Genomic DNA, 18,037 nt, shown 5'->3' on the forward strand with positions numbered 1-18,037 from the left:
ACTTGAGCGCTGACAATTAACCCACTCTACACAGCCTTTACTTTACTGATGCCTTTATGGGGAGCCTCAATAAACATGGGGGTAAGAATATGTCAATGAAATAAGAGGAGAAGAGGGGGATGTTTGACATACACCAGTATTGGTCTAATGTGCTGAATGCCTTGTCTGTGCTGCAACTTGACATTCTGGAATTTACATGTTGCCGGACAGATGGTGCTGTACGGCAACATTTGCTAAACTCCAGTTCCCTATTTCCTGTGCTCTTGGATATCCAGTTTTAGGATCTGGATAGAAGGCCTTCAGAACTCTTGTGCATGCATGGCAACACCTTTTTCATTTGAATCTACTTTATGGCTTACTCCAACATTGCAAAAGCAAGTAGTCTGCACACGAAGGAATAGGTAAATAGAAACATGGGAACCTCTGTACACAATCAGAATTTGGATCATTGAAGAGCTTCATCACAAACATTTTCTTCATGAACAGTTAGGTTTAATATAAACATTGAGCCTCCAGAAGCCAAGTGCCATTTTCCTAGAACATTTTTATTGACTATATTTGTTAAGTGCCATTCAACAGACTTCAGACATTTGATATTCAAAGCTATTAACTGCCTTTACAGTAGGTGCAAAATATGGGACTTACTACATTTTCGGACACTTGGACAAAGTGCCAAAGCTATGCTGCATGAGAAGTATGAGCTAATGCAATTTTATGGTCCCAATTGGATATACTGGTCCTGGGTTTGCTTTGCAACCACAGACCAGCTTCAATCAGACAGATTCTGGAGGTAAAACAAAAAGGAATTCTGAATTCTATCTTTCCAGGAGTACCAGAACCCAGGATGATGTGGCAGGAGTCACTGATTCAAGAACACAACAGAGAGGGCTAATATCCTAGGATTGAGTTTCACTTTTAACAAAATTGCAACATTGACAATTGTGTCAATGCTACAGGAACACTTTTGTCAACTGCATTGCTAATATCAATAAAAAGATAAAACGGGTTCATGAGGTACTGGGAGGAATGTGACTTTTCTTCAATTAAGAAATTGAATCAGTCACAAATTCCAGACGACAACTTGAATGGAGTCTGGTTTGAGTAGAAAAGTTACCTTCTTATAGCAATATCAGAAAACCTTGTGGCAGGCCCAAAGTGCTCCATTTTCCTGAAGCACCTAAACATGTTACTGCCTCAACTACAGCAGTGACATCTTGGGAGAACTGGGCATCTAGTGCAGTATGCATCTTCATAAAAACTTTTCTTCAGAACCTGCTATTACCTGGTGTATGCCTGTCCAGCTGGTGACTTTTTGGCGTTTATACACCCTGCTTCTAAATATTGTACTCACCTGCAATCAATTCCTCTCGATTTATAGGTCTGAGATGTTTTAATTGATTTCTTCTTCTGTACTTAAAGAAAACCTTAAAAAAAACTAATGGCAAATTAGGTGCAAGATAGCACACTCAGCGGCAGCACACAGGGAAACAGCTCATGTGCTTCAGGTTTTTAGGGGAAAAGCACAGCTGTGGTGCTGCACACTGAAACAGCACTGTGCTGTTTTCTGGACTGTCAGGCAGGAAAGGCGCATTGCATTCCTTAGCATATCAATACTGCAACTTTTTTTACTCAACCATGAGAAGACTGGATGCTTCCCTGTAGCTTATCAAGTTGGTTTCAATGATGCAATGGAGCTAAAGGCTCACCACAAGCAAGGGGCCAAGAAGTGGAAAAATACTTTAAAGGATACTTACAAAACAAAAACAAACATTGTACTGAAGAAATCTAAATCTCCACTTAGAATTACATGTATAGAATACTCAATAGAAAACAACTCTTGACATGATTATTTAAAATAAAGTTACTTGCAACTGGGACAAATTTCATAGTAAAATAAATTTATGTTTATAAATTTAAAAATTTATCTGGGGCAAACAATGACATTGTCAACAAACAATGATACAAGCTAAGATTTATGCATGTTTAAAAAAAAGAGACTAATTGTTTCCATAAATGCAAATATCAGTGCAAATGCAGCATAGTGAAGTATTTAACCCACCAAAGCCACATACAATTGCACATTTTAAATACGTGTCCAGTCAAAACAGTGCAGGAATACATTGTCTATCAATGCGAATTGCTACAAATACATGATTTGCATTGCAGCAACATAAATTTGAAGTAGACTGTAATTTTGATGTTACGACTGTAGCATTCTCTAAGAAAGCTTTATTCAGCTTTGGTAATAAAAATGGTACCACTCTGGCATTTAAATTCTAATGGAAATGTTCAAATTTTTGGGTGGTCCAGGGATTAAAGCTGATTAATACTTCAACATGGGAAAAAGCAAATCAGCACCCAAACTCTCTCTCTCCAAATACAAAAAGAGTATCAAATAAAATGCAGCAGCTTTTCACCAAAGAGGTGGTTATGTAGGTGCTTGTGTAATCAATAAGATTTAAACAATAACAGATTACACTGTACATAGGTTTATACATCCCTGTGGTCAGTATGACAGCAAACTGTCGACCATCTGTCCAACCTCATTTATGAGGAATGGTGCCAAGACAGCCAGAAGACAGAGAGGGAAAAATAAATTTTAAATTAGCTGATGTAATAGTTTATGCTAAATAGATTTCGAAGTTTTGAAAAGTTATGTCAATCTAGAGCATTGTGCAGAATCAACAAAATAACCTTGATGCAAAACAGCTTCTGTGACATATTTTAAATGATAACTCTGAACGAAACTTAAGTTCAGAGCATCCCAAACACAGATCAAGAGATTAACCATAAAGGTATACAAATATGCAAAGGTGTGAGGGAGGAATACACGACTGTTTAGAAGTACTACTGATCATATTCCTGACCAACATGTCAGATGTTTGGTTCATAAAAAGTCAGAAATATAATGTGGGAGCAAATACTGGCGTTAAGTAATATATCTCAAATTGAAAATTAAATGATTATTGTTAGATGCTTAATTTTATCACATGTAGCTCTGCTATTGCCAATCTGGCAGATAACAGAAACTCAATACACTGTAGTGACATACCCGACGGATTAAATGATCGTGGATGAGGATGAGTCTCCCACTTGTTGACTAGCACTTGCCGAAGATCAGCAGGGTTCTGAGTCAAGTGATAAAAAGATTAAAGCCCTTTATCATAATGCAAAAGGACTAGAAGAAAATTCAAGCTCAGAGGACAAGAGTTAAGTTTTAATCACTTCTGGGAAAGTGTTTACAATTTTTTCATAATGTGCTTTTTATGTAATAACATGATTGTATGAAGCTACAAGTACTGAGGATAATAACCAATATTTAAACTGGGTTAACCACAGTACATCTTAATAACAGCATATCAGAGCACCAACAGGTGACACCGCACAAGAGATGCAGATTTGAACTTCTTACTGAAGAGTTCCAATCTCAACATTCCTGTCACAGGTCCCATCAATTCCCTACAGAGGAGAGAAAAGTTGGTAGGATTGCTATTGCCAGGTTATTGTCATGAGCTTCCAACTGGCTGTCTGACAGAACAGCTGTACTGGCAGATGCATAGAAACAGGCTGCCAGGTCTGCAGGAGGTGCATAGCCCGGCAAGACCTGCATAGGAAATAAATGGATTAGTTATTTATGTAAATCAGCATACATACAATTACAAATTGCAGCTTAGACTCATTCTTCAACATTACTAGTAATTATTCTGCCATTACATCAAAAAAATTGGTGAACTACAGAAATATTATGATAGCTAAAATAACAATATAGTACTCTTCATAAAGTTACTTTAAGGATCAAGATAGCATAGGGAATCAGAACTTTCATTCCAGCAGAGAACAATGAGACAAATCCCCACCCTCTAACTCTTAAGCATCTGCCTGAAATAACTGGGCAGACTCAATACAGTTTAAATGCATGGGACCCAGCATAAAAACTCCATTTCTGGTTTTGCTAGCAAGGAGAAAAATAATGACAGGTGTGGGAAATGGGGAAAAAGCAATATTCGACAAAGTACGTGATACTACAGTTTGGCACTGAAAAATGAAAGCATCCCCTTGTTAGAACTTAGAAAATTCTAGGAGCACAAAAAAAAACAAGAAAAAAATTAACATAAGCAAGTCTTAAATATCGTATGTATTCTTCTTGAAGCAATACTATGTCCATTACAAATTTTAAATACAAATAAATTTGGTAAAATGATAAAAATTACACAAAGATCTATTTCATTTACTTAGGAATCATGGCCTGTTTGTGCATCCAATGGTTAATACGACCAATATAATTTTAAAAAATAATTGAAATGGCCACATACACACAATTTATTTGTTTTAAAAAAATGGGATATTTCAGTTTTGTCTGAACAAAATAGGTAAAATTAAAATCAGTGTTGCCAATAGGTCGACCTAGTACACCAGTATCAATGCCCATTTCAAAAACAAGTTTCAACTCAAGCCAACCCTGATATCTCACAATCAGTTCAAGTTTTTAATCACCATTATGAACAAGAAACCTATAATTGCCAATGCCTTGATGTTATATGGCTCAAAATGCTCTTTCCAGACAAAATCAATCAATTAAAACAAGAAGTCCACACACCCATTAAATGCTTTCCAGAAATCCTAGTGGCAACACTGAAACAGTTTAAAATTCCTTTTCTTCAATTTCAGTTCATTTGTATTATATAGTTTGGTTAGGATAGCAATTGATTTAAATTTTCAGTTTTTAATATACCTAATTTTTAATGAAATTTGAGGATGTCCAGTTAAGTTAAAACTGAAGCCACTCAATCTTAAGAATGAAACCTATTAAGATTTTAAAAAATTGCAGCAGGCTGTTTGTTAAAAAGGAATCTAATGATGATAAACCTCCAAAGATGCTAATGAATTGCCAATTGAAAAAAAAGTAATCAGCTGCAACAGATTATTCACTGCTGCTAAAGTGAGCCAGCATTAAGAAACACGCATTTAAAAGATAATGCAGAAGGGTGGAAAGGGACATGGGTCTAATCTATGCATTTACTGCAGGAAAGTCTTTATTAACATGCACTCAGAGTGAAGGTGCCGACGCAGAACAGAATGGAACGTACAGTAACACACTACTCTACCTCAACCAGTTAACCCACGATTTAGTTTAGCCTTAACCAGAAGAAGCAAGATATCAGCTAACATTACAAATTCATCCATTATATAGCTGAGATTAAGAATTCTTACGAAGACAAATTTTTAAGCCAGAAAAGTTGTGTCTTTTCTTTACCATTTTCTCTCCCTTACCCTGTAGAATTACCACCCATTTGTGTAAGACAACAAACATCAGCAGGACAGTCAGCTGTCCTTTCTGCAGGAGAAGGGAAAGAAAAAAGGCCAGACTGCATCCATCTCCTAGTATAACACGTTTCATTGTATTTTTCTTATAAATGTACATTTGTCAATAAATTCTAAATGTGCTTATAAAACAAGAACCTGAAAGCAATTCATCCACCAGATTCCACAGCTGGATCCTCAAAAACCTAAATATTAAACAAATTATGTAGTCATGTCCCGAAAACAAGTCTTACCTTGGGCTCCAGGACGTAACATTTGAAGTAGCGATATTTGACAAGGGTGGCTCCAGGGAGAAAAACACTCGCCCTCCACGTTAGGCTGCAGACAAAAAAATGGCAAAATTGTAGAAACATCCAATTAAGATGGCCATTTTTAGTTTCATTTTGAGGCTGTCACAAACGAAATAGTTAGAACCTTTAATACATGAGAACAGTTAATGATCACTGTGAACCAAAAGGGAATACAAAGGTGGAGATAAAATGGATAAAAAAAACTATTGCCCAAGCTATCAGTGAAACACATTTACTCGCTAGCTAATAGCAAATAAAGAAGTTGGTGATCAGACATAATTGGCCCAGATATAGAAGTCAAAGAATTTCATGAGGGAACTGGCCTCCCAGAATTAGAGCTAACCTGGAGTCAAAGTCCAATTAACACGAACTGAGCAGAACTATTCTTTAACTGTCAAAGGCCAGTGGCAAAAATTAGAGTGCTAACACTTGTCCAACAAACAAATCCCTTTTCAACATTGCTTAAAGGTATTTCTTGAAACAGAGATTTTCATCTCAACTCCAAATGTTTTCTATTGAAATGAGGAAAGAAACCAAACATCCACAGCAAAAACTGACAGGCAAACCAAGTCTATAGATTCTGTTGATCACCTTCAGAAGATGAAAGAAAAAACAGGAGGAAAAAAGACAAGAAACAAATACATGTTAAGTGGCAGACTAAATAAATTTAAATAATTGAATTCCAACTAGACATGCCACAAATCTGAAACAAAGAGCTGGAGAAGCTCAGCAGGACGTGGGAGAGAATTTAGAGTCAATGTTTCGAGTCTAGTGGCCCTTTCTCAGAAAAGGATGCCACAAATGTGACCGTTTTACCCAGCGAAAATTTATCCTCTCTCACATTCATTTACCTATCGTTTTCATCTGGTTCCAGAAGCACTGCTTTCTGAGGATACCAATTGCCAAGTGCAGGTGAACTTCCACATACTGCAAACACTTCACCTAAGGTACAAAGGGAAAAAAGAACTTGAACAGTAGTCAGGCACACAAAATATTAATAGGTTAAATAAACAAATATATAGATTTTGTAATAAGTACTCATTGTAAACTTAGATGCTTAACTCAATAGCCAAGGTACAATTGACTGCCTTATGCTATGTTTGGTCAAGTGAAACTAATCACACTTTGAAGGATTATAGAAGTGTTCTCAAAATTTTCACTAGATCCGGACTACCCACAGAGATACAAACAGATCAAGGGTCAGATTTTACATCAAAATTATTCAGGGAAACTATGAATAGCTGAGGGATTGAACAATTCAAATCCACTGTATACCATCCAGAATTGCAGGGAGCATTAGAACTGTGGCATCAAACTTTGTATGAAAAAACTCTACATAAAATTATTTATTTCTCATCTATTTCTATATTATTACAGGTATTGCCACTAAAAAAAAAACATCTTTCTGGCGGATGGTCCCAGAAAGAAACCAGTTATGTAGTACTTGTGTTGCTCCCGATGGTCACGCAGTCATTATCTATGCCTGAAGAAACGACTTAAAACACGGCACTGCAATTCCTTCCCTCTTTGGATCAGTCTGATGTCAAACAGTTTAGATAGTTGTGTCTGAAGTTGTTGAATGAGATATACATGAAGTGAACTTTGCAAATTCCAACATGATTATTATCAATTTCTTAGTTAAACCACCAAATGATGGTAAACAGCAACTTAATGATCTTCTGAAGTTTCATAATAACCCAAAGAGTCCCATGCTTTCTTTTCTTTGACTTGAGGCAATTGCATTAAAACCCAAAATTTCCAAGCCTGATTTTCTTTCTGTAATCCAACAAATTATACCTATATTTAAGTTGCTCATAAATATTTTGATTGCATGTTTTAAACTGCCCCAGAAAATTTCCATCAGCCTGCCTAAACCCTAAAGAATGAATAACTTGGCACCTTCTAAGGAGAAGCCAGAATTGGTTAGCAGGCCTGTATTCTCTAGTGCGAATAATTTCTTTTTGCATTCTAACAAAGGCTGGAGTTCATTACATAAAGGATATTCTGTTGAGCATTGGCAGTTTATTTTAAGCTAATTATTGAGCACTGCAAAAACAAAAAAGAATGCTACTGATCTGCAGGAGACAGTTACTCAAGAACAAACAACAATCAGTAAGCCATCAGGGCAGATGGGACATTCTAAGAGGACTAAAACTCTTGCTAGTGAGAACACCATTGACTGTAGATAGATCATTGGCAGAGTTACAAATGCATGAGACATTCAATTTAAAAGATGATGTGCTAATTATCTTACAAACTATTTGATGCAGAGGATACCATATTAGGAATACGTTTAAAATTATTTAAAAATCTTCAATGATTTCAATTTTTCCAGTCAGTGAAAATTCAAGAGTGAAAGACCAAGTGGCATAACCTGACGACATATAAATGGTGATGAAAGAAAATTTCTTGGAAACTATTTAACCAGTACCAATACTTGTAACAAATCTACAAATTAAAATAACAAATTTTGAACTTCCCCACAAATCAATATCAGTGTACAGATAATTCTCCTGTAACACCATAGTTGTGTTCCAGCAAAACCTTGCTTAATAGAAACAATGGGGGCTAAGGGAAAAGTGGAGGTGGGGCAGACAAGCAAACAAATATCACTCATGATCACTCAAAAATCATCCAGAAGTCTAATGCAAAGTATAGCACAGCCTGAATGAAGGTTTAAATCATTTTTATTAACAAAACAAAAGTAAATTTAAAACACTACATTTAAAAAATGTAACAAAGTTGCTCTCTGTACAGTATCTCTCATTGAAAGCTGCTCTGTTAGCAGCTGACATCTGCGCAGAATCGCAGAGACTTCGGTGTGGACATTGTGCATTTGTGCAGAATGATATGAAGACCGGCACCAACGGCATGCATGCATGGACACTGGTGCACGCACAGAATGGCAAGAACATCGGCGCATGTGCAGAACGGCGCAGATATTTCAGCGCGTGCTTCAGTGCATGTGCGGAATGAAGCATGCGAACCGAACCCCATTGAAATCACACTATTGGTTCTCCAAACTACTGTTCTCTAATTCTTCAGCGACATTATAGCCAAATTGTGATGAATTGTGCCTTATCCCAGAACTACCTGTATATGTCTCTTCCATTGTTCAAGTTGTTAGCTATTTTTGAAACATTCAAGGAAAAATATTTTAAAATGATTTGACTATTAAAATAGATATTTACTACTTTAAAAAAAGTATGCTTATATTTGACCCTCAATTTGGAAACAATCAAATTTCATTTAAATCTAGAAGGAAACTGAATTCTGAGTCAATGCAACAACTTAAATGATACCAATGTGATTTTGTTGGGAGTTGCTGTTCACACGTGAACAAATTATCTATTTATGAGATTACATGTAGAAATTCTATTTCAGAAGGCACACAGCAATCTTAAGAGACAATGGAACAGATTTAACTTCCAGAAGTGGGTAATATCAGAATATTGTTGGACTGTCTAAACAACAGACTTTTTGTTGATTATGCAAGGTATAAACTATCTGATTTTTTTTTCAATTGGCTTCAATTGATAATTTTTTTCAAAAGTTGGATACACATCTTGCAAGTTGAACTACTGCTTGGTATTTATTGCATATTCTAAGAACAATGCAAATAGTTAGCACAGAGCATCAAATGTTGCGGCTGTCAAAAATCAACTCGTGCAAAGTGTTGGATTCAATATGTGTAAAAGCCTTTTGAAAAATAGCATTGCAAAACAGAAAAGAACTTCACTCAAATTATGGGCAGTACATTTTGCAAGATATTCATAAAAGCATGCCAGTGATAAAATGTTATTTGTGTGAAGACTGCTCCCATTGGCTATGCTCACTGATTGAAAAACTGATGCAGCAGCAATTTGGGCTGTTAATAATCAAATGCATTGAATTTGGTCGCTTCATACAACTGCAGTCATTATTAAACATCCACATTTGCAATACACAATTTAAGAACTCAATCAACAAACAAAAATAAAAGAAGTACCATTGTTTAGACACAGAACAGGAATTTGACATAGAATCCTGACAACATGAAAGCAGGCCATTCAGCTACACTGAGCCTCTGAAGAGCATCTCACTCAGATCCATGCCATCCCTATGGCCCTGCATTCCCCATGGCAGTGTCACTCCCTCAATACTAAGGGCAATTTAGCATCGCCAATCCACCTAGCCTGCACATCTTTGGGTTGTAGAAGAAAACCCGAGCACTTGGAGGAAACCCATGCAGAAACGGGGAGAATATGCAAATTCCAGTCAGACAGTCACCCAAGGGTGGAATCGAACTAAAGTCTTTGGTGCTGTGAGACAGCAGTGCTGATGACTGAGCAACCATGCTGCCCTGATGTCTGACAATGCAAACACAAAAGTACTGGCTGTTAAAACAAACATAGGCAATGATTTATCCCATAAAGAAAGTACTCATGCACTTAAAGAAAAAGGTGGAAAATAATCAGAAATAGCCATACTCAAACGAAGGGAAAAAAAACTTTTTATTACGATTATTTATAGGAAAAGTTGACTCAGAATTTCATGGGACAAATAATTGGCTTGTACCAGATTATGCAAGGGAACCATTTACCAGTACTCTGTTCCCTATGATTCACAAGCATACATCTCTACCCAACAAGACTGTTGTGTAACTGCCCTCCATACAAACTGGTCATACTAATTCAAGACTAAACTGCTCACAAAAAAACTGAAATAAACTTTGCCCCAAACTGAACTAGAAATTATTGGGGATATAACATGTATTCCCTTTGTGATGTAGGCCAGCATTGCCAATTGAGATTTCATTCAAGAGTTGTATAGTTCCTTCTGTACAGTTGCTGTGAAATATTCACTATATATATATATTTATGAATACCTGGAAGTGTAAGTCCTTTTATTTTGAAAGTGACCTGTGAAGTGAACATGATTGCCAACGTTGAAGCCCTTATTGAATGGCTGACGTTACCTAGAGTAAAACACAAATTCATTTAATTGTTTAATTGTATTAAACATATTGTGGTTCTGTTCGCCGAGCTGGGAATTTGTGTTGCAGACATTTAGGCCCCTGTCTCGGTGACATCCTCAGTACTTGGGAGCCTCCTGTGAAGCGCTTCTGTGAAGCGCTTCTGTGATCTTTTCTGGAGGCTCCGAAGCACTGAGGATGTCACCTAGACAGGGGCCTCAACGTCTGTAATACAAATTCCCAGCTCGACAAACAGAATCACAACAACGAGCACCCAAGCTACAAATCTTCTCACAAACTTTGAAGTATTAAACATATGGAAACAGTGCACATTCTGCAGTACCAAATACAAATGAACTACTGCAGTAATTTATGATTTTTTTATAAAAAGGCACTAGAACCCAACATATTTCATGATAAAATCCTCTATTGAAACATTCAAAGTCCATCCCAGGTTGCCACAGCTTTGAACTTTGCTCTCAGCTGTGCTACTGGGAAAGGTGTCAAACAGAGTAAGATTTCTCCTACAGTAAGCCACATTCATAAATAGCATAGCAGTAGCTTAAATGAGGCTGCAGGATATAAGAGCTCTCTAGTCAAGCAAAGCAATACAACCAGTCAATTGACAATTTATCTTTCTCAAATCAAGAAATAATACACCCCTTGTTGAAACTGTCCACAATTTTTGAAGAATTAAACTTCAGAAGTTCTGATATATCACCTCAGCAAGCATGTAAAAAAAAACTTCCATGCAATTTCGGCTGCAATAGCAAAACTATAACAGCCTTTACAAGTCCAACAGCCAGTGCATCGACTCAAATGTTTGGAGATACTTACAAAGCAATTTCAGTTTTTTGGTTACTACAGCTGAGGAAATACAACTTCAAATTTGCAACGTAACCACAATCTGTGTGAAGTTGCGATTCAAACTGCAGTAAAGTACCACCACCTGCACAAAAGATAATGCATTCTAATATCATTGCCAAATTGAGGTAGGCAGATATCGAAGTACTGAAATGGTATTTGGTTGCTGTAATGCAAATGGCAGTGACCAGGGGGATATTTCTGTCCTTCCATACTTGCATTTCAATGCATTGCAATACAATGAGCTTTAGATTATAGCAGACCAGAGCTTATCAAACTATGGGCTACAAACTCAAAGAGAGTTTAGGGTTGTTAACTCCAAAGCAGCAATGACTCCTCCAGAGTTTAAACTGGATGCTAACAGTTGTAAAACCATTTTAAATCCTTTTTGTCTGATGGTGGACTCAGTCCTACAGAGATCTTTGCAGCGCAAACAGAAGTTGTTGGAAAGGATCAGTGGGTGCACCAATATCTGTGATGAGAAATCAAAGTTAATGCTGAGTCGATCTTTCCTCAGAACTCAGAGATTTCAGAGATAGTCTTGGGCAAATAGGGCTCTTGCATTTTTCAGCTAAATGCAATCCTTGTATTAGTAGTCAGCTTCATTTTTTCACCCCAGAATTTCCTGTATTACTCATCTTACATCATAAGTCAATACATGGGATTAACAGGTGATATGGGTTGTGAAGATAACACTCGGGAGATTACATTACATTCTCAGAATGCATGGCAAGTGGAAAACAGAAATAGGTTGCCCAGTGAAAAGAATGAAGTATGAATCATAGGTAAAAGTTATAACATTGACTAATCTGTCAAGTAATGCTCCAGCATGAGTAATTGTTGCTAGTGAAAAACTGATACAAGAATCGAAAAAAAATACTCTTAAGATCAAAAAGAAGAAGGGACCAGCCAGTGCTTGATATCCTGAACTAAAGATTCAATGTTAGGACCTTTACTATATATGATCAACTTGAATGAAAGTACCAATTTTGGAATTGGAATTTAGTGATGACACAATAATGGGTAGGGAATGAAGTTATCAAGAAGACATAACCTGTTTAAATTCCTTTTTTTAAATTCTCTAACTGAGTGGTCAAAGAAACTGTAGAATGAAGCATAAATAGGAATCTTTGAACTTGTCGACTTTGGCGGGAAGTCTAAATAAATAGTATATTATTCGAATGGCAAGAATTCTATACTGGAGGGATCTGGTACATGAATCACAAAAGGCTTTCTTTGTTCACTTGTGGGCATTGCTGGCCAATACTTATTGCCTGTCCCTAGTTATTCTTAAGAAGATGGTGATAAGCTGCTTTCTTGAACCTTTGGAGTCCATGTGAGGTAGGTTGACTCACAATGCAGTCAGGGATGAAATCCCTGGGATTTGGGCCAGAAACAGTGAAAGAGTATGTCTCCGAGTCAGAATGGTGAATGAGGAAACTTGCAGGATACAGTGCTCCATCTAGAAGGATGAGGGCAGGAGACAGGTGGTAAATGGTTGTGGACATGCAAGGTGCTATTTAAGAATCTTTGAAGAATTTCTGCAGTGCATCTTGTAGATAGTACATACTTGCTACTGAGCAGTAGTGGAAGGAGTGGATGCTTGTAGATATGGTGTCAATCAAATAGGCTGCTTTGTTCTGCAGGGTGTTAAGTTCTTTCAGTGTTGTTGGTATTGCACTAAAGCAGGCAAGCAGGGAATATTGTATCAAACTCCTGACTTGTGCCTTGTAAATGGTGAACAGTTTTTGGGAATCAGGCGAGTTACTCACTATAGTATACTTAGCCTGACCTCCTCTTGGAGCCACAAGATGTGTATGTAATAGGTGGTTAGGAAAGCAAAAGGAATTATGGTGGGGATAAAATATATAAGCAGAAAAATCTTGCTACAACTGTACATAGCCTTTAACCAGACCACATTTGGAGTACTTTATGAGAGTTTAGTATCCTAAAACTGTTGCATCAAAAGCAATGTAGAGATAGCTTACTCATCTAATTCCTGGGACAATGAAATGATTTCATGTGGAAAACTTCAGCTGAATCCAACTGGAATTTGGAAGAAAGAAAAGATTTTATTGAAAGATGGGTAAAGACTCGACAAAGTGAATTCTGAGAGGATGCTTACCCTTGTCGGGAAGTTTAGATCTCACAGACACAGCTTAAAAATATAGGATTTACCATTATTTTTTCTTCAAGAGATTCACAAGCCCATGTAATTTGTTGACTATATCTAAAAGGAGTTATGAGGAATGATCAGTAACATCGAGTTGAGGACATTATCAGATTAGCTACATATTATCTAATTGCAGAACAGACACAGTGGACCAAATGGCCTACACCTGCTCATAACTCTTGTGCTTTTGAGATACATTTTGGAATAAGATCTCAAATAGATGGAATGAACACAAATGCAATTAAGTGCAGGTATGTAACTGTACCTTTAAGAGAGTGAAACCTGGCAAGGACTGACTGAAAGTACAAGTGTGCTGAAAAATTTAAAAATGTAACAACTGGTTGTGAAACAAATAGCTGGAGCTGTGGTGCCATGGTATACAACAAATTCAAATTTGGCCTCAGTTTAAATTTTGCCCTAAGATAGCAAAGTCCCATCGAATTTGATGACATCAAACCAAATGAGACGGTCCAATGTTTTGGGGTATATAAAATCAGGTATTTTCAACAATTGGGGAGAACAGCACCAACTGACTGCTAGCAGAATAGCTTTCCGAAAGGTACCTGCCTGTAAGAAATTTGTGCAGAAGACCGAAGAAAAGACGACCTCGGAAAATCTACAGAGAAAAACCTACCCAGCTGGCTGGTTTTGAAATGTGATTTTTTAAAAAATTGGAACAGTATTGTAGACGGAGGGGTAAAAGATAGGTTTGAGAGAAAGTAGTTGTAAATAGTTGTTGTCTAATGTTCTCTTTTGGACTTAAAGAATAATATTTGGGTTATTCTTTGCCACATGAAATTTAACAGATTACAGTACGAGGTGAGCAGTTCTGTGTCTCTGGTGTAAATTAGCAGAAGGTTTTACCCTGTGTCGTAACAATATATACACACTAAACTAAACCTTGAGCCCAGCAAAGATTTTAGATCAACCGTTCATTTGTGTAGCCCCATTTTGGAATGAACCAGTCATCACATTAATTCCACTAAATAATTTTGTTTTACATACTCAAAATGTTGACACCATTGTTCACTTGGCTTTGCGCATAAGCTGACCCCCAATTTTGGGCGGATTTTTGCAGGCTTAAAAGATAGATTTGCCTGTCGTAGCCTATTTTTTTTTAAAAAGTTATTTTATTAATTACACCAGTAGCAACAGCCTTATTCAAATTATACCGGCAAGTAGTCAAAAGATAATGTTAGCACTTCTGCATATTAACAAAGTTCTTTAAAAAAATTAAGTTGGAGCTGCAAATCTGGCAACTTTGCATTGTAATTTAGTCAGTACTAATCTTTAATCCAAACAGTGATTCCAATATAATAGAGAAAGACTGCAAACTTTGAATTTACTCACGCCTGCTGCCCGTTGCAAGATGATAAGTCATGTTATAAGTCATCAGACTAATTCCAACATTTCATAATAATTTAAGTTCCAAACAAATTACGGTGAGCAACCAGACCAAAATGAAATGAAACTCCCCAGATTAGGAAAGTTCCCCATTCATTATGGGATGACTTATCTTTGCAGTGGTAATTAAAGGAAACTGCTTAAGTGCCACATTGAGAAGAGGCTCAAACTGCAAGACAGGGCAGGACAAGATTACATTATTTTTACCCATTAAAGAGTCAGGAGCAGTCATTGCTCATTTTCATAAGCACTTGGAGGAGCTGAAAGGCCTGGAGGTAAGGGATGCAAAGCAGATCTAAACATTTGCAAAGATTTGCAAACTAACTTCTGTTGGAGGAGTTCAAGGACATATGCAAACAATCATGTAGAAATGACTCATTTGGCAGATGAAGTTTCAGCCAGGCAGTGTAAACATGGTATTTCTTGGCTGAAACATCAATAGTTGCAGTCTAACAATAGCTTAAAAGAAACAAAATATTCTTTGCAATTGTGTAGTATATATAAACATTTAGCACTTACTGCACACAGATGGACCTCTGCAATGTCATGCTGGTTTGTTGTCTCCGCTTATAGCTCTTAAACCTCCAGGCCTATATTAAAAATAAAGTGATGATGTTTAAAATTAACATTAAATATGGTATTAATATTACATAATTCAGAGCAGCATTAGATTTTGTTAAAGACACTGAACCAGGTTTACATTCCACTTGACTACGCAAATCAGCATAGCACTTGCTCATTCTCGCAAATAAAAAGGCCATTCATAATCACAGCTGTGACTAATATTTCAGATATTTCAGATGATTTAAAATTTTTCAAATAAACTTAATTATTCAAAAAATTTTAAATATTGATTGGATTTTGAATTCATGGCATGGGGGGGGGGGGTTTAACGATTAATTTGTATAAATTTTCAAAAAATCATCATAAGACAGAGCTCTTGGGTCATAATGGGAATTTGCTTGCATTGGGAGCTTTATGAGCAAAGACAGCAAATATTGAGAAGCATCAGCTTCCTTTCAGTTTAAAGGGATTAGGATTTTGCTTGTTGAGTAGAAAAAATACATAGCTTGAAAAACATGTGCATTCAATTTAGAGATCCTAGTGGAAAGTTAGCAATGTGAAGTAGATCCCCACCCCCACCATCAAAGAAAGAAGAGCGTGCTTAGATTTGTTAGTTTACCTCAGTGTAAGGATTTTAGGTAAAAGGTTCCCGCCAGAAGTGTTTGGCTAGAATCCTGAATGGTTTACTTAAATCTTGTTCAAAGAAAGTCTAAGCTTCGTTGTCTAAATTATCAAGGAAAGGAATCAAGTCTCAAGATCAGAAACTAAAAGAAACAGCTCAGTTAAAACTACAAGTGCAACGGTTAAACAAAAACTCTGAAGTTTGAGTATTGTAAAATGATAGTACTGGGATAGCTGGGGATTGTATTATGCTTCAAAACACTTCAAAATTTGCTATATGTAAATAGCTTGCTTTTTCATCTTATCCTTTGCATAATAAAATTATTTCACTGTTAAAACCAATTCTACACCATTATGCACTTGTGTTTCAGTGAAAGATCATTAAATAAACATTAAAAATATGATCTGTCAAACCAAATTTCAGTCTAGAATCTCACTTGTCCAACAGAAACATCAGCTGGGATCATCTACATTCAGTTAGCTAATGTTTCCACGCTTCGGTCTATCAACTGTGGTTCATCTAAGTATCGTAATTTTCAGCATGAGGCACATTTTTTTTCTAATCCCTCTTAGCTCTGCTCATTGTCCTTTCCAAATGTATCACAAATGTCTACCCTGCACGTGCACAGCCTGTCTGCAGTCAACTGCCCTGTTTAAGCAAGTGCATGGCTGTCTGGTTTCAGTCTCCCTCATAACCAGGGATCCTATTCAATTTTTCAGAAACTCAGTCATTACCGATTCCCAGAATTCTCCTTCAATTGTGAATGCTCAAAGAAAAACTTTGTGACAGTTAGATCAACCATCTGTACAACAGCTTGCACACCCTTTCGCATAAAGCAGAAAGATTCCATCACACGGCAACTGGATTACTGGGAGCTCAATAAAATGCAATATTGTTTACAGGGTTCTGGGACCTAAAAAGAGAGGTAGTGGTGACGGTTAGTGGCAGTATTACCGCATTGTTAATCTAGAGACCAAGAGAACACTCTGGGTACCTGGATTCAAATCCCTCTAGGACAGATCTGCACCAACCTCCACCTATCATTTATTTCTTAGACCAACCCCTCCCTCCCTCCACCCTTTCTCTTAGCTGTCATCAGTCAAGGAAGAGTTTTTTTTAAAAAATAGGAAACTTTCATCAAATCCCTACTGTGTTGAAGCAGGCTATTCAGCCCATCGAGTCCAAAAAACCCTCCTGAGAGCATACCACCCAGACTCTTCCCTCTAACTTATGGTTATACCCATTTCCCATGGATAATCCACCTAGCCTGCACATTCCCTGGACACTATAGCAATTCAGCATATCCAATTCACCTAACCTGCACATCTTTTGATTATGGGAGAAAACCAAAGCATCTGGAAGAAACCCATGCAGGCAGGGGAGAATGTGCAAATTCGACACAGACAGCCGCCTGGGGCTGGAATTGAACTCTGGTCTCTGGCACTGGAGAGGCAGCAGTGCAAGTCACTGGGCTGCTGTGCCGCTCCAGGGAAATGGTTTTGATTTGCAGAATTGAGATATGGATTCAATTTGGGTGGAGGTAGGAAAAGGAAGAATTCACTGAAAGGAGTAGAATCTCTACTGTGGGAAGCAGGTCATTTGGCCCATCGAGTCCACACCAACCCTCTTAAGAGCACCCCACCCAGAACCATTCCCCTTACCAATGGCTATACCCACTTTCCATGGCTAATCCACCTAACCCGCACATCTTTGGACTGTTGGAGAAAACTGGAGCATCTGGAGGAAACCCACACAGGCACGAGGGGAATGTGTGGAGTCTGCAGAGTTGCTCAAGGGTGGAATCGAACCAGGTCCCTGGTGCGGTGAGGCAGCTGAAAGTGTTA

General features: G+C 37.3%; 1 protein-coding gene across 2 annotated transcripts in view; it reads right to left on the reverse strand.

The window, feature by feature from the left end:
- Nucleotides 1-18,037, reverse strand: part of gpcpd1 (glycerophosphocholine phosphodiesterase 1) — a 69,809-nt gene that overhangs the window by 42,803 nt on the left and 8,969 nt on the right. Inside the window, exons 2-6 of one of the 2 annotated variants that reach the window (XM_060831818.1) lie at nucleotides 15,527-15,597; nucleotides 10,480-10,569; nucleotides 6,464-6,554; nucleotides 5,556-5,640; nucleotides 3,053-3,128 (exon numbers count right to left, since the gene is read on the reverse strand). In XM_060831818.1, the coding sequence (XP_060687801.1) occupies nucleotides 3,053-3,128; nucleotides 5,556-5,640; nucleotides 6,464-6,554; nucleotides 10,480-10,528 (301 nt within the window). In that variant the 5' untranslated portion in view covers nucleotides 10,529-10,569; nucleotides 15,527-15,597. Of the gene's footprint in view, nucleotides 1-3,052; nucleotides 3,129-5,555; nucleotides 5,641-6,463; nucleotides 6,555-10,479; nucleotides 10,570-15,526; nucleotides 15,598-18,037 lie in introns of those variants that run through there. The other variant, XM_060831819.1, reaches the window with a different exon arrangement.

This window comes from Hemiscyllium ocellatum, chromosome 10, assembly GCF_020745735.1.
Source record: "Hemiscyllium ocellatum isolate sHemOce1 chromosome 10, sHemOce1.pat.X.cur, whole genome shotgun sequence".
Classification (NCBI taxonomy): Eukaryota; Metazoa; Chordata; class Chondrichthyes; order Orectolobiformes; family Hemiscylliidae; genus Hemiscyllium; species Hemiscyllium ocellatum.